This window comes from Lates calcarifer, linkage group LG1, assembly GCF_001640805.2.
Source record: "Lates calcarifer isolate ASB-BC8 linkage group LG1, TLL_Latcal_v3, whole genome shotgun sequence".
NCBI classification, from domain to species: domain Eukaryota; kingdom Metazoa; phylum Chordata; class Actinopteri; family Centropomidae; genus Lates; species Lates calcarifer.
Window position 1 is genome coordinate 22,191,706 of NC_066833.1, and position 19,297 is coordinate 22,211,002.

Below are 19,297 nucleotides of genomic sequence, written 5' to 3' on the forward strand. Positions count from 1 at the left end.
GGGTGCTGTACGGATGTCAGGTCCTGAAAGGTCAGGAGACAGTGACATCATTAATGCAGGCCTTTCTGATCAGCTCCATATGGTTCACTTACCAGGAGGAACCAGGATGCTGTCTGCCTCCTTTACTGTTTGTTTCTGAATGCAGAATTGATTAAGCAAGAGGACAAATTAAGATTTGTATAGAAGTGAAGAGAGAGATGCGAGACACGTAAGCAGTGGTGTGTGTGTGTGTGTGTGTGTATGTGTGTGTGTGTGTATAATATATATGTAGGTATATATCAGTTTGTATATGTACACTCAAACGTGCTTTGTGCAGGAGCAGGAAGTTTTTAACTAGTGGTTTTAATTAGCACACGTCTATTTCCTGCTGCCCTTTCTTTTCTTCCCAGTATAATTACTGACAGGTGTTCACTTATTCTCTCCCTGCACTCAGCCATTTCTCCTTTTGTTGCTTTTGCGCATTAAAAAAAAAAGGATTTTTCTGCAGGATGTTCTGCATGAAATCATTTTTTGAACCACCTCTTCTCCTTTTTTCTTCATCTTTTTCTTATTATTATTCTTACAGCAAATATGTTTCTCTAAAATGTGGTAAATGTGGTTAATTGCTTGGCTTATGTGTCCTTTTCCTTCTAATACCAAAGCTTTCTGGCAAGAAACACTGTAAGTCACGGCTCTCAGAAAAGGGAATGAGGGAACAGGTGAGCAGGCGAGTCGGGAGGAAGAGCAGGTCAGGTAATTCTACTGGCAGGAAAGGCAGGCAGGTCAGAGTGGCAGGGTCTGACGTGACAGCAGAATTAGAACGTGTATGCACAAACACCTGGACTGAATGAATAAAAGTAGCGAATGGGAAAACTGAAACTCAGAACCATGACAGTGTTTGCTCGTGAAGTTTTGAACTCTGGATGGGACCGTGATTCTGTCATATATGCCAGTTTAATCTCATCTTTATCTTTTGCTGCGTCTGTTTTGCACATGTTTTGTGTCTGTGTATTCATATATTAGTGTCTAATTTTTTTTCCCCTCGCTGTCGTAAGGCAGTGCAGTAAATCCCTCACTTGTTTATTTTTTCTCCCTTTTTATTGATATTAGCACAGGAACCTCCAGACTGATTTGTTGCTAAAAGATGGACTTGCTTGTTTCCCTTTGTGTGGAAATCTTTAGCTCTGCCTTTCTCTTCTCCCCCAGCCCTTGTGTGACTGACAGGCCTTATTGGGCTATAACAGGCGTAACTCCCTCCTTTGTCTGAGGACAATTCTCACACAGATTCGGAGCCATGTGCATTCTTTGCCCACCACACTATTTGGTGTGCACTGGGACCAAAAGAATCGCACCCTGTCCTGCTCCTCCTCCTCAACTCCTCCTCCTGTCCCCTCCCCTCATCCCTTTCTCCGCTTCCCCTCTGTGAAATGAACACTTCAGCAGGCCGGAAACATTTAATCTGGCCCCCTTTTGAAGAAAATTAATTGAAACTTGTCCCACTATAGCCTCCTTTTTCTAGCTCCATCTCTCCCTCCTTCTCTTGTCATGATTGGGTGGTGAAATTGTCAGAGGGCTTGTTTGTAGTGTAGCTTTGAATGGCAAGAAGAGGTGTTATTTCTTCTTTTTTCCCTTCTTTTCTCTCTTCCAATTCAGTAGTGAATAACATCTTAAATGGTCCTAGTTTTGAGAGCCATTGACAGCTAATGGTTGCTGTATGCACCAGAAGAACAATGAGCAAGGACTATAGTAGCTCTTATCCACTGTAAATCAGGCCCTCAAAGTGTATAATAGCTGAAGAGGAGAATACAGCAGACGGACAGAAACATGTAATCAAAGAGCCTTGGAGGCTTTTTAGCCAATGGTGCCGCATTGAGTTGTCATTTGTTTACCTTCAGCGGAGTCTAAACAGCCCACTCGGCTTGCCGCAGCCGTTGTTAGGGTTTGTGTCGCACGCTGTAGTGGTGGTAATCTCCATGTGTAATATCAGCTAGGTTTCCGCGCAACGGGGCCATATCTAGCTAGTTTCTTCTGTCACAGAAATAGGTTTATCTACACCCTCTTTTCACACTCCTTCCCAGACCTCCCCCACCCCACCCTTTCCTGTGTTCGTGAAGGAGGGTGGGGGGGTGGATATTATGCTAAGCCCCCAGCGTTAGTTTTTATGTTGCCATAGCAGCCTTGCTCCCACAGGGTTGTGACCTCAGATGATTACAGTACAAAGCCTATTGGGTCTTGAAAACCTCTTTGAAGATGAAAAGTCTTTGATGGTTTGTATTTATGCAAATCTCTCAGATATGATTTATCCAACTGAGATTGAATGGAGAGATGATTAAAATTGCCCCTATTTTTGAAATCCTTCAATGGAGGCCCACTCTTTCAGTTTTGAGAACAAGAGTGGTGAGTGCGAGCATGGGGGTTATTTTGCTCTTCATTTAGAAAAATAGCAGTGCTGTACCTGAGGTTATTTATATCTGTCTTTTTCCTGGTGTGTCAAAGAGGGAGTGGGGAAAAAGGGAAGGAAAGGGGGACACGGAGTTAGACATTTCTACATTGCTTTTTTTTTTTTTACTTTTTTTTTTTTTTTTTTCCTGGGACTGGCTTTGAAAGGAAATATCTGACGGAGGGGGCTTTTGTGTGTTTCCAGATGATAGATTTAGGAATTTGGGCTACCCCACTGGCAGTCCAGGGCTAGCTGTGAACTGGTCTGTTGGAAAAAATTGGAATGCTTTGGTCTTCAAAGAATTAAACTTGGTTTTAAAGCCCTACTTAGGTGAGCTTGCATATTAGCAGGAGTCGTGCAGAATAAAGGCCTCAGCAAAGTGTCACATCACACTCTGATTGTTGCTCCAGTCTCCCTGTTCCCTACCATAGAGGGGTGGGGGGAGGGGGGTGGCGCAAAACAGAATAATGTAGGAGTAAAACACACTCACAGACATCCCAAATCTTGTTTGGTCTCCCCTTTTTCGTTTTTTTGTCTCCTCTTTGGTTTGCTGTGTGTACGCAAGTGCTTGTGCGTGCATGTGCGCATTTACATGTGCACAGTCTCTCAGGGGAGCGCATGCTGTAGTTGTGCAGAGCCTCTGAAAGAAGGTAGAGCAGAAGACTTCAGACGATGGGGGAACCCTGGTGATAATGTAAAATATTTCATTTCTCTCGCTTTTGTTGCTACTCTCCTGTGCTCGCTTTTCCTGCTATTTGAACCCTCACAGATGTGTCTCTGAATAAGGACTGCAATGGGAACAGTGTAGGTAATAAAGGTGTCAAGATTTGTATCAAAAGTGAGTTTTTGAACAATAAGATTTATTTTTTTTCTCCTCTCTGTCGCTCTTACCCCGCAGTGGATTTTGAAAGATGTGTCATATCGTTTACCATTATTACTGCTGAACATTTTTTCTTCCAGTTTTAAATTCACTTTGACACAGTAGCTCAGTATGTCAGCATGAGTTTCCTGCTTTTTTTTTCTTTCATATAAGAACGTTATCAACAGCACCACAAATGGATCCAAGCCAATCACAAGTCTGAAAAGCTATTTTTATTACAACTCACAGAGAATATACAGTATGTGTTCCAACAATGCACAAACATTTGATGGATGTGATGACTGTGACTGTAGAAAGTAATGAGAACAAATTAATTCATTGTGATTATTTGGTTTATTGCTTTCTATTCACAGGAGCAGTGGGTGTTGTTAATGAGCTGTGCATGAGATTGTCCTTGTGTGTTAAGTTTGTTGACAGGTTTCAGCACAACTTGAAAGGACGGGCGCTGACAGAACCCATTCGCCTGGTCACCTTTGTGGAAACCGCTGTGGGCCTGCTCAATTTTAAGGTAAATTACAAACAAAACCCCCCAAAAACTGCCTGCGTAAGACATTTTGCTGTTTCTCCATTGTTCACTTTAGATTAAAGACTGCATCAGCGAGCGGAGCACTCCACGTGTCCAAAATGAAAGGGATTCAAAGCTTTCGGACAGTCTCTCAAAATGAGCCTTTTGAGCCTTTTTTTTTTGGTTTCCTTTCTCTCTCTTACTGTCTGTCTGTATATGTCTCTCTACCCCTTTCCAGACATGCTGACATTTTTTAATTAGAACTGTTTTAATATCATCATAGTGGAAAAGTTCTTAATGATATTTTGGCAAGCATCAAAGCAGTTCCTGTTATAGTACAGCACGACCTTCAGCTACATGGGGAAAGGGGCATGGTTGTGGGCATTTGGGGAGAGACAAGCTGTCCTTCCTTCTTTTGATTTGTCTATTAGTTCTAAACTCTATTTCTGTGACTGTGTTTGTGGTTGCGAGTGTGTGCCTGTGTGTTTTGATGACAGAGGGTGCCTCTGTGTGCTTTCTTGAGAACACCCTGCATCTTTGCCCAGACAGAACCCCAGGTTACAAGCATGAAAAAAAATCGCTGTGGCACAGCTAGTGGTGAAATTAATTTGGAGGCCAACAAAAGCAGGAGACGTGTTCTTATTGTTTCACACTCCTCACCACAGACAATCATATTCCAGATTCCTTTTTTTTTTTTTTTTTTTTTTAACCATCCCTATTTAATAATAATTGTGCTTTTCACTAGCTTTTCAGTACAGGTACCAATATGAAACAGGACTTACATTTTGATTTCTCATTGAAAACATGAATAAAATTTACTGCAAAATGTTTTTTTTTCCATTGAATAAATGAAAGCATGCATCTGTAATTAATGTTGTCTTAACACAAAGTAGCTGTACAATAACTAATAAGCCAAAATAACATTTCAGTCAGCAAATATGTGGTTGTAGAATAATTCTACAAGGACTAAAGTCTGACCAAACAGTCAGTACCAGCTTTAAGTGCTGTACAGCTTACAACTTTGCTGCTGTGGTTCTCAAAAAGTATTGATGTTCGATACAGTGAGTTTTGTAACAAAGCGGTGTCTCTTACAGCTCCTGACTGTGTCGGTTTGCTTTGTGTATGTCTATATGCCTGAAGATGTCATATTTAGTGGGCTGGTAATAAAGGAAATTGAAATGAAGGTTAGGGTTTGACAGATATGCATTTATTGGCGTGTTTGTTAAAGAGAATTTAGTGTGATGGCTGTTTTGGATGCTTCTCCGCCTGCAAAGGAAACACAGAAAACCCAGATTGTTTGAACTACTTGGGGCATAATTAGATTTACTCAGCTGTGTTTATGTCCAACATTTCTTTCTCACTTTGCATCTGTCTTTTAAGTCAGCCTGTATTATGCTAATATACAGTAAATTCTCTCCAGGCGGTGTGTGAGGAAATCCGTCGACTTGCTCCCGAGGCTGGTCTTCACCATGACGGCGTGGTGTTCGGCTCTGATGACTTCTGTGCCAGCATAGGTAGCTGTTACACCTTCTGCTCAACTTTCTCCCTCTTTTGTACGCATAATTGTGCTAGTCTCTCCTCTCCTGCAGGATATGTGATATACAACAACAGTTTAAATTGCAGCGTAAAATCTAAAAGTTTAATGGTCTGTAAATGTGGAGCATATCTAACAAATCACTCACTCTTTTCCTGTTTTTGATTTATGATTGTAGCTGTGCAGGAAAAGTACCAAGTTCATTATTTTCTATAGTAATGATTACATGTGGTCTGTGGTTACCTATCACAAACAAAAAGGGAGGCTGTATTTAAATCACCTATTTTTTAAAGTTTACTTGTAGTCAGTTTAACCCATGGTTAAGTCTGTTGATCCACTCTTCTTTTGATATGTCCTGTCATATGAATTTTATGGACACCAAGCAGCCACTCAGAAACAAGTATTTTCCTCGGCCATGACATACAGACTGGATTTATCATTTCACCTCCTCTGACCCTCTTACTTCCTTGAACACCAGTTTGCGTCTCTGAGATCTTCACTGATATGTGACCCATCGTACATGCGGTGTGTAACCCCATACTTTTTCTTGAGGTGCCACGCGGACTGCAGATGCCAGGGAGCTCCTTTACGCCAGGCAGAAGGTGGTTGTGACAACCAAAGCATTTGGGCTACAGGCTATCGACCTGGTCTACATCGACTATAAAGATGTGGAGGGGCTGAGGCGGCAGGCCAGAGAGGGAGCTCTCATGGGCTTTACAGGTAAAGTTCCCACCATGTGCATCACAAATGCACCCATGCTACATTAAGTAATGACCCTTCAAGTCCTGATCTCTACATGTCTGTCCTCCCCAGATACCTGCAATTTCTACAGTTGTTTCACATCACTGTCATGTGTTGTTCTTTATTTGTATGCCATATATTCATCACTCCTCCCTGTGGCACAATGAAAGACCTCCCCCAACTTATGTGCAAGCAGCATTCAGCAATCCAACAGTTTTCACTCCTCCTTCCCTCTGTTGCTTTGTCTTGCTATTCTGTCTTGCTCAAAATGTGAATAGGAAATGAGTTACTTGATAAATTTTTAAATGTTTTAAAAAACTGGGAGAGTGAGGAACATCTCCTGGCTTTTCCTTTGATATTTATATACTTGTATAGCACATTGTAATGAAGATCTGACCTCGAAGTGACCATTATGCCAGAGGTTTTAAAACTGTCTGCTTGTCTTTTTTTTCTTTTTTTAGCACTTTCAGTGCCGCTTAAGTGAGTTGTGAACAACACTGCAGTCCTTAAATTCTTGTCTGACATTTCTGTTGCGCCTGCCATGAATGGCTTTGCGTCAGTATGTGTGCACTCGGGTGTGTACCTGCTCATATGCAAATGTGCATGTGTGTGCAAGTATGACTTAAAAGGAGTTTATAGCAAAGTGTGATAGCATATACTTTAACAGCGCTCCATGTGTGTCTGTAGCCAGGCAACGCTTTCAGAATGTGTGTGTGTGTATATGTGTCTGTGCCACGCAGACTGCATGTAACAGACCACAGAAGGCAGGACAGCCTGTTCCAAAGTGGATATTTCAGCCATTTGTTTCCCTCAATGCAGGAGATATACTTGTTCTGGCATTTTCATCCCCAGACTGATTAATTCACAATAAGACATAATTTCCCTGTGGTGTAAAACCATATGAAAATGTTCTGTATTGTTTTGTTTGCTGTGCTGTAGTGTTCAGATTTTTTTTGTCTTCTAATGTGGATCATTGAGTGGAACAGTACAGTGTCCGGCATTAGTCAGCTTTCACACTGGAGAGAAAAAGCACTTGGCTCAAAATCACGAATCCCTAACCACTCTGCACTGGCCCTAGATACACGTTACCTGCACTTCATATCATCAAATCAAATTGTAGGTGATCTTCTTGCTGTCTCATACAGAAACTGATTTTCCCGATGACCTCATTTGCCACCTCTGTTCTCTGGTGCTGCTGAGTGTTTCTGTGCGTTTCTATCAGAATCACTCAGCTTTTGTCATGCAGTTTAAGAGCTCCATTTTTTCCGGTCTGTAGTGAAATATTTACTCATTAAAATGTAGTAGTTTGCGTAATATGTTACAAAAAAATTCTGCAAATATTCAAAATATAATGTTCTGTTAAAAATTTGTTTTAAATTTGCTGAAGAAAGCACAAGGTGTTGCATACACCCAGTAAAAAGTACAAAAGCTAATGAACAAAAGCGGCCACCTGATGAAATAAATGGTTGGATTTTATATGAAAAGCACCATTGAAAGCACTGGATTAGTGGCTTACAAGCCAGGGGCACTCTGTACAGTATAATCTTAGTAGCTATTACTGGTGTGCTTAAGCAATAATAAGGTGCAGCCAAAAGCTTCTACCTGCGCAGTAATTGACCTTGGCAGTACCTAAGCCGCCGCATACAGCACCCATTAGCACCGAGTACAGAACACACTGGTGTAACACAAACGCCTAGTGCTTCTTATTGGTGAACAGGACAGTGTGAAGGCATAGGGGAAGGGTGAATGAAATTAATTAAGGCATTTAATAGTGCAGCATCTTCACTTTATAAGCACCTTGTTTTATGTGCCATAAAGTGTGTGTTTTTCTTAAGACTTAATGATCCCAGTAAATATGTTTGCCTCCCAGAAATACAAAACGGATACCACAAAATTCTTTGCTTTCAGGGACCACATTTCACTTCCATCCCCAGGACCCTGCCCATCATTCGCCTGAGAGCACTTTGCTAAATAGCAATCCTCCAATGAGATGCCAGCACCACATGGCAGGCTGGGATTGGCTGGAGGGCATGAATGATGCATTTTAAGGGAACCAATGGGTTGTAACTGAGGGCACCTGAATCACCCTGTCTGTTTCTTCCCTCTGTCATTCTCTTGTTGTCCTACACAGATAGGCACGCACGTACACACGTGCACACATGTGCACACTCACACATACAAACACACAAAGAGACCCTCTTACGGTGTATATATAAGCCTGCCAATTTCAGTGTGGAAACATGCTCCCATCTTCAGCCCAGAAGTAAAACAGGTGGCAGAGGAGGGAATACACACTCCTCTTGCCTCATTCCTTATAGCCTCCAACATTCACACACACACATACACACACACACACACACATACACGCACTCAGGTAGTTGCATTGAAACAGATTTACAATATTGACATAGAAAATATAGGAGAACCAAAATACTTAAATACAGCAGGCAAGGTGATGCACAGATGCGCACACACAGTCTTGCACAAGACTGTACACTCATTCACACACACACATGCACACACACAGTCACACTCACAGACATCTCCAGTGTGGCCCTGGGGAGTCCTCAGGCTGTTTGTCCAACAGAAAATGTGCAGTTACAGTCTGTCGGCCTGACACAAACAAACACACGTCAGCAATCGTGCATCCGCGATCACACACAAACGCAAAATGACATTTGAGCATATTTTTCAGTATGCACTTATCGCTTAAAGATATTTATTATAAATTGCAGTTTATGAATAATGAATAATGTTCTTTTATTTATTTTAAACGTTCCAGCTTTTGACCACTGCATGTTGATTGTGTAACTGCGGTGTGTGTTTTTCTGAGGTTAACTGGGGTGAGTGGACCCGAATGAAGGGAGTGGATTCTCTCCTCCCCTTTCCTCTCCTGTCTCGCCTCTCCTTCTCTCCTCCTCTCCTCCTCTCCTCTCCTTTCCCCTCCCTGCCTCTCCCCTTCTCCTCCTCGCCTCTCCTGTTCTCCTCCTCTCTCTCTCTCCTCCCCACCTTTCCTCTCCTCTTCTCCTCCTCTCTTCTGGGCTACTTTTTTTTTTTTTTTTTGCTCATGCAGCCCGCCTGCTCAGCCACCTTGAAGGATTTGTTGTCAGCGACAGAGCTAAGCCCTAAAGTGTCGAGTTCCTGCTGGCTGCCGCTGAGCCGTCGTTCTCACCAGACGTTTCATAACCTTAACTTATCACTACAAGTTTGATCTGCAAATGTACACGGGATTATGTCTGTGGCGTTCACCCACATTTAACTGAGAGGGAGTGGGAGCAGGAGGGTGGGGAGGGGGTGAAGATTGTGTGAGAGCCTTAACTCCATGTTGGGCTTCTGTTTTCGTTGGGTACAACATGTAATTTCTGAAACTGTAACAGGGAAGGTGTGCAACTACTGAAACATGCTGAACATACAGAAATGATATGTAGACATTTATTTATAGAAAACATGATGATTTTCTCCATATTTACTTGTTCAATTTGTTGAATATTTTTAGCAGAATGTGGTTTGTTTATTTGAACATGTTATAAATATTACTTGAATTACATGTGTTTGGTTTTGTGTGATCTTTACTTGACTGCTAGTGTGTGTGTGTGTGTGTGTCTGCTCAGCTTCAGCCACGCTTTCACAGGCTGTTCTTTTCGTCGTCAGTGTGCCGTCCTAGTCGGCTAATGTCACATATCGAGGTCTAACTAAGCGTTCAGCAAAGCCTCTCCTTGACAGCAGGGCTGCAAGGAGAGAGGAGACACTTGATATCCTTCATGATGTCCCTTTAACTCACTTCAGTGGCACTGAAACATACTGACACATTCAGTTCCTCTGCATTTTTTGTTTCTTCTGTCTCATTCACCTGTGTGTTGTCACTGCCCTCTCTCACAGGCAAAGTGCCAGCAGCAATCCCACCCAATTCTCAGACTTTTTATTTTTTTTCCATCCAGTTCTGTACGGTTGTTTGCACAACCAGTTTTCCCAAGAATAAAATAACACAAACTGTTATTAATAACTCAGTGTCAACAAGTAAAAATATTGTTTTCTCTGTGCAAATGGCTCTGGATTAAATTGTATTTGTATTTGTTTGTTTGTTTCTGTATCCAGGTAAGCAGGTTATCCACCCAGGGCAGATCCAGGCTGTACAAGAGGAGTTCTCCCCAAGTCAGGAGAGGATCCAGTGGGCCAAAGAGCTCATCGCTGCTTTTGACCAACATCAAAAGGAGGGCAAGGTAACCTGATATCCTCTGCCAAAACTAAAATCACATTATTTTAGAATTTAAAAACCAATTTTAATCTCTCTTTTATAGTAGTGTTTTGATCTCACATTGCTACCCATTTGTTCATTGCTGACAACAAACTCTGAGAATTTTCACTAAAAAGGAGTCATAGATCAACATGTATACCTTGAAAGATGGTTATAGCGTTTGCCGTAAATGTCATTTTGAATTCAAATGCAGAATTTACCAAAAAAAAAAAAGGCAAATTGCTTTTGCTTGGAATAGTCTCTCAGCAGTTGTCCTGGTTATTTACTGGATATTTCCAGTCATTTTACTTAGGCTGCAACCTTATTTTAATGTCACTTAAATTCTTAAATAGAACTGTGAATTTATTCAAAATCAGTCTGAAGGTATACTGACTTCACAAAGCAGTTGAAAATACTTTGAACTGATAATACTTTTACAAATTAAGAGGCCGGGAGAGACTCTGAAAATTAAATCCGGGTATTTTTTTCTTCTATACAAAACTTTCTCAAATGTATGTTTCCAGTGTTATGAACTATCTGTGCTGACTGTGTGTTTAGATGACAGAGGTCTCTCTCTATTCTGAGACTGATCCTTTGTGTATCCTCTCACACACCTCTGTAGTTCCAAAGAATACATACTGTACACCCCTGGGTGACTCTCAGAGACATCATAAGAGATGAGAGGGAGAAGGGGGGGAGGGCGGCTGGGCAAATTAAGTGTACAATATTATTGTTCCTAATTTAGTGCATGGTTGGATCCTGTGTGTTGAGCTCTGTGGGCTATCTGCTGAGGTAATACACAATCTGCCCACACCTCTCTCCCTGCCAGGGCTGCTCCCACTAAGCATCGCCCGAGGGATTCATACCCATCCCTCTGCCGTGGTGTGTGTGTGTGTGTGTGTGTGTGTGTGTGGTGTGTGTGTGTGTGTGTGTGTGTGTTTATGTATGTGTATGTAATGGTTTGAACAGTGAGCAGGGTCAGTCTCTTTGTCTTACAACACGACAGGTGCTTGCTTTTCATAATTCTCACCTCCAGTCACTGACTACATTTTTGACTTGAGTTTTCTAGGATTTTTTTTTCCCTGTTTCATTTTCATTTTCCTTGAGTTCCTTTTTCTTTACATTTTTCTTGTCATTTATCATAGATGAAAAACAACATTCATTTTTTTTTTTTTGGCTACATCTCCATTTACACAAAATATGTATTATGATTTCTCTCCACTTTTCACAAATGAATCCACTTCCTTTATCAGTAAACAGTATCCTTCATCGGAGAACATTTAAAGTGCATTTACTCTTTCTCTCTTCTCTTTCTGCTCACCCTTATTGTAAAACCTGCTCAGGGTGCTTTCACCTTCCGCGGCAGCATGATTGACATGCCCTTGCTGAAGCAGGCACAGAACATCATAACGCTCTCCGCTGCAGTGCCAGGGAAGTAACACGATTCGGGAGACGAAACGGGAGGAGCCACACGGCTAAACCCTGACGGGAGAGAGGTCAAAGGAAATTGGAAATGTTGCGGGTCTCGTGACAAAAAGTAGCATGTCAAAAACTGATAAACTTTGTTGCCTGACATGAGAGATCAGTGGAAATTTTGGGTTTTAATTTAAGGTTTTAATAATTGTTTAAATATTTTCATGAAATTCATGTGTTTGTTATACTAGTTTGCAGTGAAGTTTTACTTTTGCTGCTGAGATTCAATTTATATTATGACTGCACCTTGGGATATATTCAACACTACAAATTTTGCACACAGCGAAGAACAACAGCAAACCTTTGGAAGCTGAGCGTCAACGATTGTTGCCCTGTGTGGAAACTTTCTTGGCACTCCTCTGCAGCGTGTGTGCCATCATGTCACTCTTCAGTGTGTGTGTGCCCCATGCCTCCCATCTCTCCTAGGTCATGATGAATGCTCTTGCATCTCCGCGGTCCAGGCAGCTGGGCGAAAGGGTAAACAAACACAACAACCCACTGTTGTGGATCTATTCATTGGGCCCCAGTCTTCCAGTCAGGCCTCAGCCCCCCTGCCCAGGGCCTGACTCACAAACATCAAAGTCCTGCTCACTGAAAAAAAAAAAAAAAAACCCACAGATGGAAGTGCATAAACTCACAATTTAGCTTTTTTTGTGTGTGTGTGTGTGTCAGCCTCCTTAGTTAACACACACCGCTCGCTCTGTGGCAGCTGTGAGCCTGTGGTCTTGATGGAGAAGGCGTGTGGCGTCAGGCACACCATGACCTGTGCACAAAATAAACACTGCGTACATACACATGTAGCAGTATTCTTTATGTGATCTCTCATTTAACCCAGAGAGTTCAACTTGGATTTTCAGCTGTTTTATATCGGCGCCTTCAAAAACAGCCTCATTTTTATTACGAATGATAAATGGTCTCATTTGTAAAAAAAAAAAAAAAAAAAATGACCTCTTAAACGAGTTCAGTAAAGTAGTTTGTTGTGCTGTCACAAATGAAAGCACAATGGGGCTCTGTGGAGCGCTTGTGCACATCTGACTTCCAGAGACAGTAAAGTGGGTGTGATGTTCAAGTGAGACAGAGACCAGAGGCCATGTTGCTCCAGCAGACCAGGACTGAGGCTTTGTCTCTCTGAGTGTGGATGGGAGGATAATTGGGGGGGTGTTGAATGGTTAATAGTGCCATTGGTGACCATGGTAATGAAAGGCACCATACCTCCCCTACCCACCTCATCTCTCTCTCTCTCTCTCTCTCTCTCTCTCTCTCTCTCTCTCTCTCTCTCTCTCTCTCATACTGTATGATCTATTGTGTCTGGGGCAGGACTGTGGTCTGTGCCAGGCCAGGCCAGACAAAAAAAGATCGAAACCACTCCTGCACCCAGCCAAAAGACCCGAACAGTAAGCTGTCTCTTTGGCATTTGGCCACATATTTCTCTCACCCCTGGTTCACTTTTTTTCTGTCATGAATTCACATTTGGCTTGTTTGTTTGTTTTCACTCAATCTACTATTATACCCTGAGGTTGGTGGACAAAATTGCTATTATGTGTGACTTTCATTAAATGGATCCACAAACGTTTGGGGAGAGCCATTTTGTGCAATGTTCTGCAGAGCCATATCACCATCAGCCATCTAGAACTTTGATGACTTAAATGGTAAAATATTTACAGATGTTTCTTCTTCTTGTCACTTACAGAATTCGAAGATTGTTAGTAGTCTGTATTAATTGCTAAAATCATAATATATATCCTGTTTTGTTTGTTTTTGCCATTAAAGGAAGCTATGAGGATTTTGATTTGAAAACTTTGCTGTGACTTTATGAAATTGTATTCATTTATCATTTGTTACAGCTGAATTTTGTTGCAGTCCAGTCTGAAATGAATGAAGAACAAGTTTCAGGATTAAAAAAAAGTCAACTTCAGTTCTTGTATGAATAACTCAAAGTACATTTTAAGTGCATTTTATCTGATAAAACCTAGCCATACCTAATGGAACATATTTTAAAATTACAGCATAATTGCTTATCTTTTTTTTGTTTGTTTTCAATCTTAACATTTACTATTTTGAAATTAAGATGTAATATCAGTTTTAATTTGTCAAATGTTGAACAATTCTGACAGTCCCTGTTGAGTCAGAGTCCAATAGAATGACATAAAAAGCTACAGGAAGTCACTCCGGGACACTAGCTTCACATGAGAGTTCAACAGAGGCTCAATAGGTGAATATGGTGGTGAAGGAGACCTGTCTGGTGGGACAGCTTGGCTTTTCCAAGCTGTCCTGCGCCAACAGGTGTTCTCCACAGACAGGAAGGAAGATCTCAAAGCAGAGGAAACAGCTCAGGGCATCCTGCAGAGCAAAAAGGACAACTCTTCTGAGGATGATTTGGAAATCAGATCATATTTTAACAAAACACAAAACATCCTCCGGGTGTTTATATACCACCTACATTATCATTTTTTTCGTTCCACCGAGCAATCTAGCTCTTTTATATTTCCACTTATATCCACGCCTTTTTTTTTTTTTTACCCCTCCCTTCTCTGCATTAAGGTAAATCAAACTCTGTCCTTTGGTTTTCATAGAGCACGTTTTGCTCAGATTTCTTTGCACCTTGACGACTTTAGTAATTAGAAACATTTGCGTTATTTTTTAAGCAAAAGATCTCAGTGATATCTCTGTAGATTAGAGGAATGTACCCCTCTCTGCCTCTGCTGTGTAATTCTACATGACATTTCTATTATGTGTGGAACTGATATAATCTTCTCAGTCCGCTCGGCGGTTTTATTTAAATACATCTCTCCGGTATTCCCTGAGAGAGTAAATTACAATTAACACGATTATAACCTCACAAAATTGTGACGGGAATCAATTAGGCTGCGAGCAGTACTTCATAGCCCGGTAATGTGTTGGTCGAGATTGCTTTCATAAATTATGAGGGACAGCGCAGGCGGAGAAAATGCATGTATGCAAAACACTGTCAGAGGAAAATTAAAACGAAATGTTTTACATATTTTTCCATTAATCTAAATGGGACCCGTGTGGCAAAGATGGTTTTATTCTAATTCCCCGCCCGGGGATTCCCAAATAATGACTTGATGTTTTAATAGACTTCTAATGACAATATATGACGAACTAATTGCAGCAAAAGATTATTCTAAAGCAATAATATACCTCGTTATTGTAGCTGTAGCACAGTTTGAGAAGTGTAAAGCTATTAGCAAAATGGCTTAAAAAAAACAATGTTTGCAGAGCTGATCAACATAAAACATTTAGTTTAAGCTAATTAACTCTGTTTCAATATTTAGGAAACATTGTTTCATTAAATTAGAACATTTTCAGAGCTACAACTGAAACTGTGACAGATAATCAGCTCTTAATTTTCAGCATATCACAGCCCTCAGGCACCCAACAAAAAAAATGTTTTCTTTATTAATTATTGCTTTCAAAAATGACGAGAAGACATTAAATTAAAAGAGAAATTGTTTCTATTACTTTCCTCTGAGACAAGCATTCTGACTTTGTAGAATTTGAAAATAAAAAATGAAATAATTCAGCTGCAGGAAAACTGATTGCACCTGATTGTTTTCTAATGTAATTTGAGAGTAAAATGAACCGTGTTGTATTTTTTTTTTTGGAACGGGCCATAGAAGGTGGGTTAATTTAAAAGCATGATCAGATGATAGAAATCGTCAATCATCTGTACTGTTGTTCATCTTGTTCGTGTTTAAACGCACGTCTGAGGAATCTTTCTATGATATTTTTTTCCCCCCTCAGAAACACCAGCCAGTCGTTTTAAAGGCAGAACCTTTTATTCCATCCACTGATGACAGGCTCATGTCCAGCCTCCTTTTCTTTTCTTTTCTTTTCTTTTTTTTTTTCTTCCTCCTGTTCGTTTGCATGATATGAAATTCACCGCGGCCTGTCTGTGCTGCATGAGCGATCTGGCACATGTGGACCATTACTAACTTCATTTGAGGAGACCTTTTGTCCGAGTGTCTCCGTCAGCAAAAGGCAGTCCGAGGGGACAGAGCTTGTCTGGCATGAATCAGGACCAGAGATGTTGAACCCCAACTCCCCCACCACCACCCACCACCCACACACACACACCTTTATTTTATAAAGGTTGATGCAGCACGTCTTGACACTCCTATGCTGGCCCTAGGATCATAATGTAAAGCTGAATAATAACCCTGAGCATTTTCTACAATTATGGATTGAATTTTTTTTTATTCATTCATTCATTTATTTGCAGGTCCAATTAGGACATTACATTCATAACGCCAGACACCTAGTATTCAAATACTGTGGTGCAGTGGCTGCAGCTCACCTGCCATAGGCCTGTTCCAAATGCGGTGGGCGGAGGAGGCGTCTAGCTGTATTTATTTTAACCCCCCCCCCCCCAAAAAAAAGATAGTAGTTACATTCTAGTCAGAGAAGTTACTAAAAACTAATTAAAACGGTATAGGTAAAAAAAATTTTTAGGTGACTTTACCTTCCTCCACAGCCCTCCTCTTGGCCTGCCTCCCCCCAGACTCCCTTCTCCTTAACGGGCCCAGATCAAAGGCTCACCGGCCCCGGCGGAGACCACTAAAACCCGCCCGCTTTGTCTGCTGTTGGCAGGAGTGAGGAAGGGTGTCGGGTGGGGGAGGAGGAGGAGGAGGAGGAGGAGGCGGGGAGGGGGGGTGGCATGGTAATGAGTCTCGTTACAAAGCGACAAAAAGTCTCTGCAACTTTTCTCGTCTTTAAAAACAACAACAACAACAACAACAACCAAAAAACTCAAGTGTCCCATCTGTCGTCAGACTTGACTCTTTAAAGTTTGTCCTGTTTCAACTTCACTGCAGCCAAAAGTTTGGTCTTTTTATTTCTACTTCACTTTATTCTGGTGTTTTATGGCCATTTGCATTTTGAGGTTTAGTGTACAACCTATAGTCATGTGTTTTTTTTTTTTCTATCCACAACTCAGTGGAACGAGTGGTAGGTTTAAATCTATATCATATCCGCTATAACACAATATCAACACCCGGCTTTCATTAATTAAATGATGGAACTGAACCTACCGAGACCGGAGAGCTCGAGTGTTGCTGTTGTTTGTTGTCCTTTGTTGTCCCTGAACGCACCAGACAAGACAGACAGATAGAAAGTTTACGCGACTGACACAGACAGTTTAAGGGAGGGTGGGTGGAGGGGCAAAAAGTAACAGCAGCTCGTAAAACGAACAGGTCTGCGGAGGTCTGTGGCTTACAGACGATGAACGGAGATCAAATCTCACACCTGCCTCCAGGAGCTAATTAGGCAGTAAAATGTAAATCCACAGCCAAGTGATCGGGGTTGCGTGTTTTTCTCCCTCTGTTGGAAATTGTGTGTTGACATTCTCAGAGACAAATTCTCACGTGATTCAGGCAGGTACATTCGACCGAGCCGAGGTTTATGCTCCCACCGCGTCTCACCACGTTTACCTGGACAGCATCAGTGTCTGAGCATCCTCTGCACTGAACCACAAAGTTTTTATTTATTTATTTATTTGATGGTTTTGAGTGAAAAATGTGCAAAACACCAGATAGTCTAACTTTGCTGGGGCATTCAGAACTTACGGACGCATTACAGGTAAATTACAGGGTCAACTTCAGGTTTCAGAGCGCAACATATTCAAAGCGTGACTTTCCTCTTAAACCCTAAAAGAAAACCTGCATCAGACATGACCTCATTTGGGCCATTAAAAGTTGTGTCAACCCTCTCTCGCGCGTTAGTAAAACGGAACGACACGCCGACGTGAATTCGGCGATAATTTCCCATTTCACTGCACAATCGAAAACCGAGCTTTTGATCTGCAACAGCAACGCCCCCCCACCCCCCCCCCTCTCTTTCTCTCTGTGCAGTTGAGCAGGTGGAGGCCGCGCACCTGCACGCACAGCTGCGCGCACCTTGTTATTGCTGCCTCTGCTTGACGCACAGATGAGCGCAGCGCACAGCCAACAACACAACCCCGACAATATAAACCTCTGAAGTGCCACAGTTCTGAGCCTGAGCGTGTTTTTTTTTTTTAATGGAGAGACACCAAGACATTCTATGAATGAGACATTGCCCTATTTCTATGGATGACATATATATATATATGTACACAGGGAATTTTATATTTTTAAAAAAAGGCAAACAAAATACTTTTTCAAAATATTCCATCGCCTTTCTGGAATATTTGAGTTGGATAAGGATGTATTTATCCCGGCCGTCTTGCCGTCTATCTCTTGTTTGTCATGCTCCGGACTTCAACATGACACCATCTAATCCAATTAAACACGATAACCCTGGACTCACGTATTATTCTCTTCTTTTTTTCTTTCGAGTTGCTGACAAGCACTCTTGGTTTTGTGTGAAAGAGAGAGTCAAGAGCCCTCTCTTAATCCCGGGCACGACTAAAAGTGATTGAAAAGTGAAAGAAACCCCTCATTGGTCCTCGAGCTGGATGGTGTTTTCTTTGTCCGGTAGCCTGGCTTTTTTGTTCAGACGGTCATCATGCATAGCAGTCCATTAATTTAGGTCTTTTAAAGAGAAATCACCTTTGCAGAGCCAGTGACAGTTATTAGGTTGCATCAGAGAAGAATACCTTATTGAAACAAAGTAGATAAATGCCATCTGGGGTCTATTCATTATTTTGTTATATAGTTAGAACTTGTAATCCTTGCAGCCTGCTTAAATGGGATTTAGGGAACAATTATACACATTTTTGGACATTTAAAGTGTGCCTAATTAGTCGTTTGTTTCAGTACTTTAAGCAGATTAGGCCTGCGCCTTTTTTTTTTTTTTTAATAAATAATGACAGATAACATTCAGCCCCTCAGTTTTCCTCATCCCCAACCTCCCCACCCTACCCCACAAACACACACACACTTACACATGTTCACAGCAGCTCAGGTGATAAATGACATTTCTGACAGTAAACCGCATTTTGAGTAGAAATTTCACCAACACTAAATGTTCAACCAAAACAAACACAAGTCTTATTATTAAAGAAATTAAAATTACAGTCGCTTATAAAGTCCCCCCCCCCCCCCCAATTAAAATATTCGCTAGGTTCCGAATTAAACAGTTTATTTAAAAAAAAAAGGAAAAAAAAAAAGCCACGTGTTCCTTTAAACCCGATCCGATGTAACATATTGTAGGTGTTGCAAAAATGACAGGTAATTGACATTAATCCGCTCTCTCTGAGACTCAGGGGGGATCTAAAGTAAATGGGGATACGGTTAATGAAGCACCACTTGCCCTTTGGATCTCGGTCACAGTGTGCAGCGTGGAAGTTTGGAGAAACTTCATTCGTTTACCACACTTTCCGGGCATGCGCCATAAAACCTGACGGGGAGGGGGGGGGGGGGGTGTAGTGAGGATTGTTTTACGAGAGATTAAATGAGGAAAAATATGGGATTAAAAAAAAAAACCTCTTGTTGGAGCGCATTCTGTCAAACAATTATAACGGGGAAAAGGCTCAGAGACGGATTAGCCTCTCAGAGTACTTTTAAAGTGAT

At 41.5% G+C, this 19,297-nt stretch overlaps 1 protein-coding gene across 1 annotated transcript in view; it reads left to right on the plus strand.

Moving 5' to 3' along the window:
* clybl (citrate lyase beta like) overlaps positions 1–13,701 on the plus strand; it is a 57,961-nt gene extending 44,260 nt beyond the window's left edge. The window contains 5 exon segments of the mRNA XM_018702636.2: positions 3,706–3,807; positions 5,225–5,318; positions 5,891–6,058; positions 10,175–10,299; positions 11,657–13,701. Coding sequence (XP_018558152.1) covers positions 3,706–3,807; positions 5,225–5,318; positions 5,891–6,058; positions 10,175–10,299; positions 11,657–11,752 — 585 coding nt within the window. The 3' untranslated portion in view covers positions 11,753–13,701.
* The last annotated feature ends 5,596 nt before the right edge of the window (positions 13,702–19,297 follow it).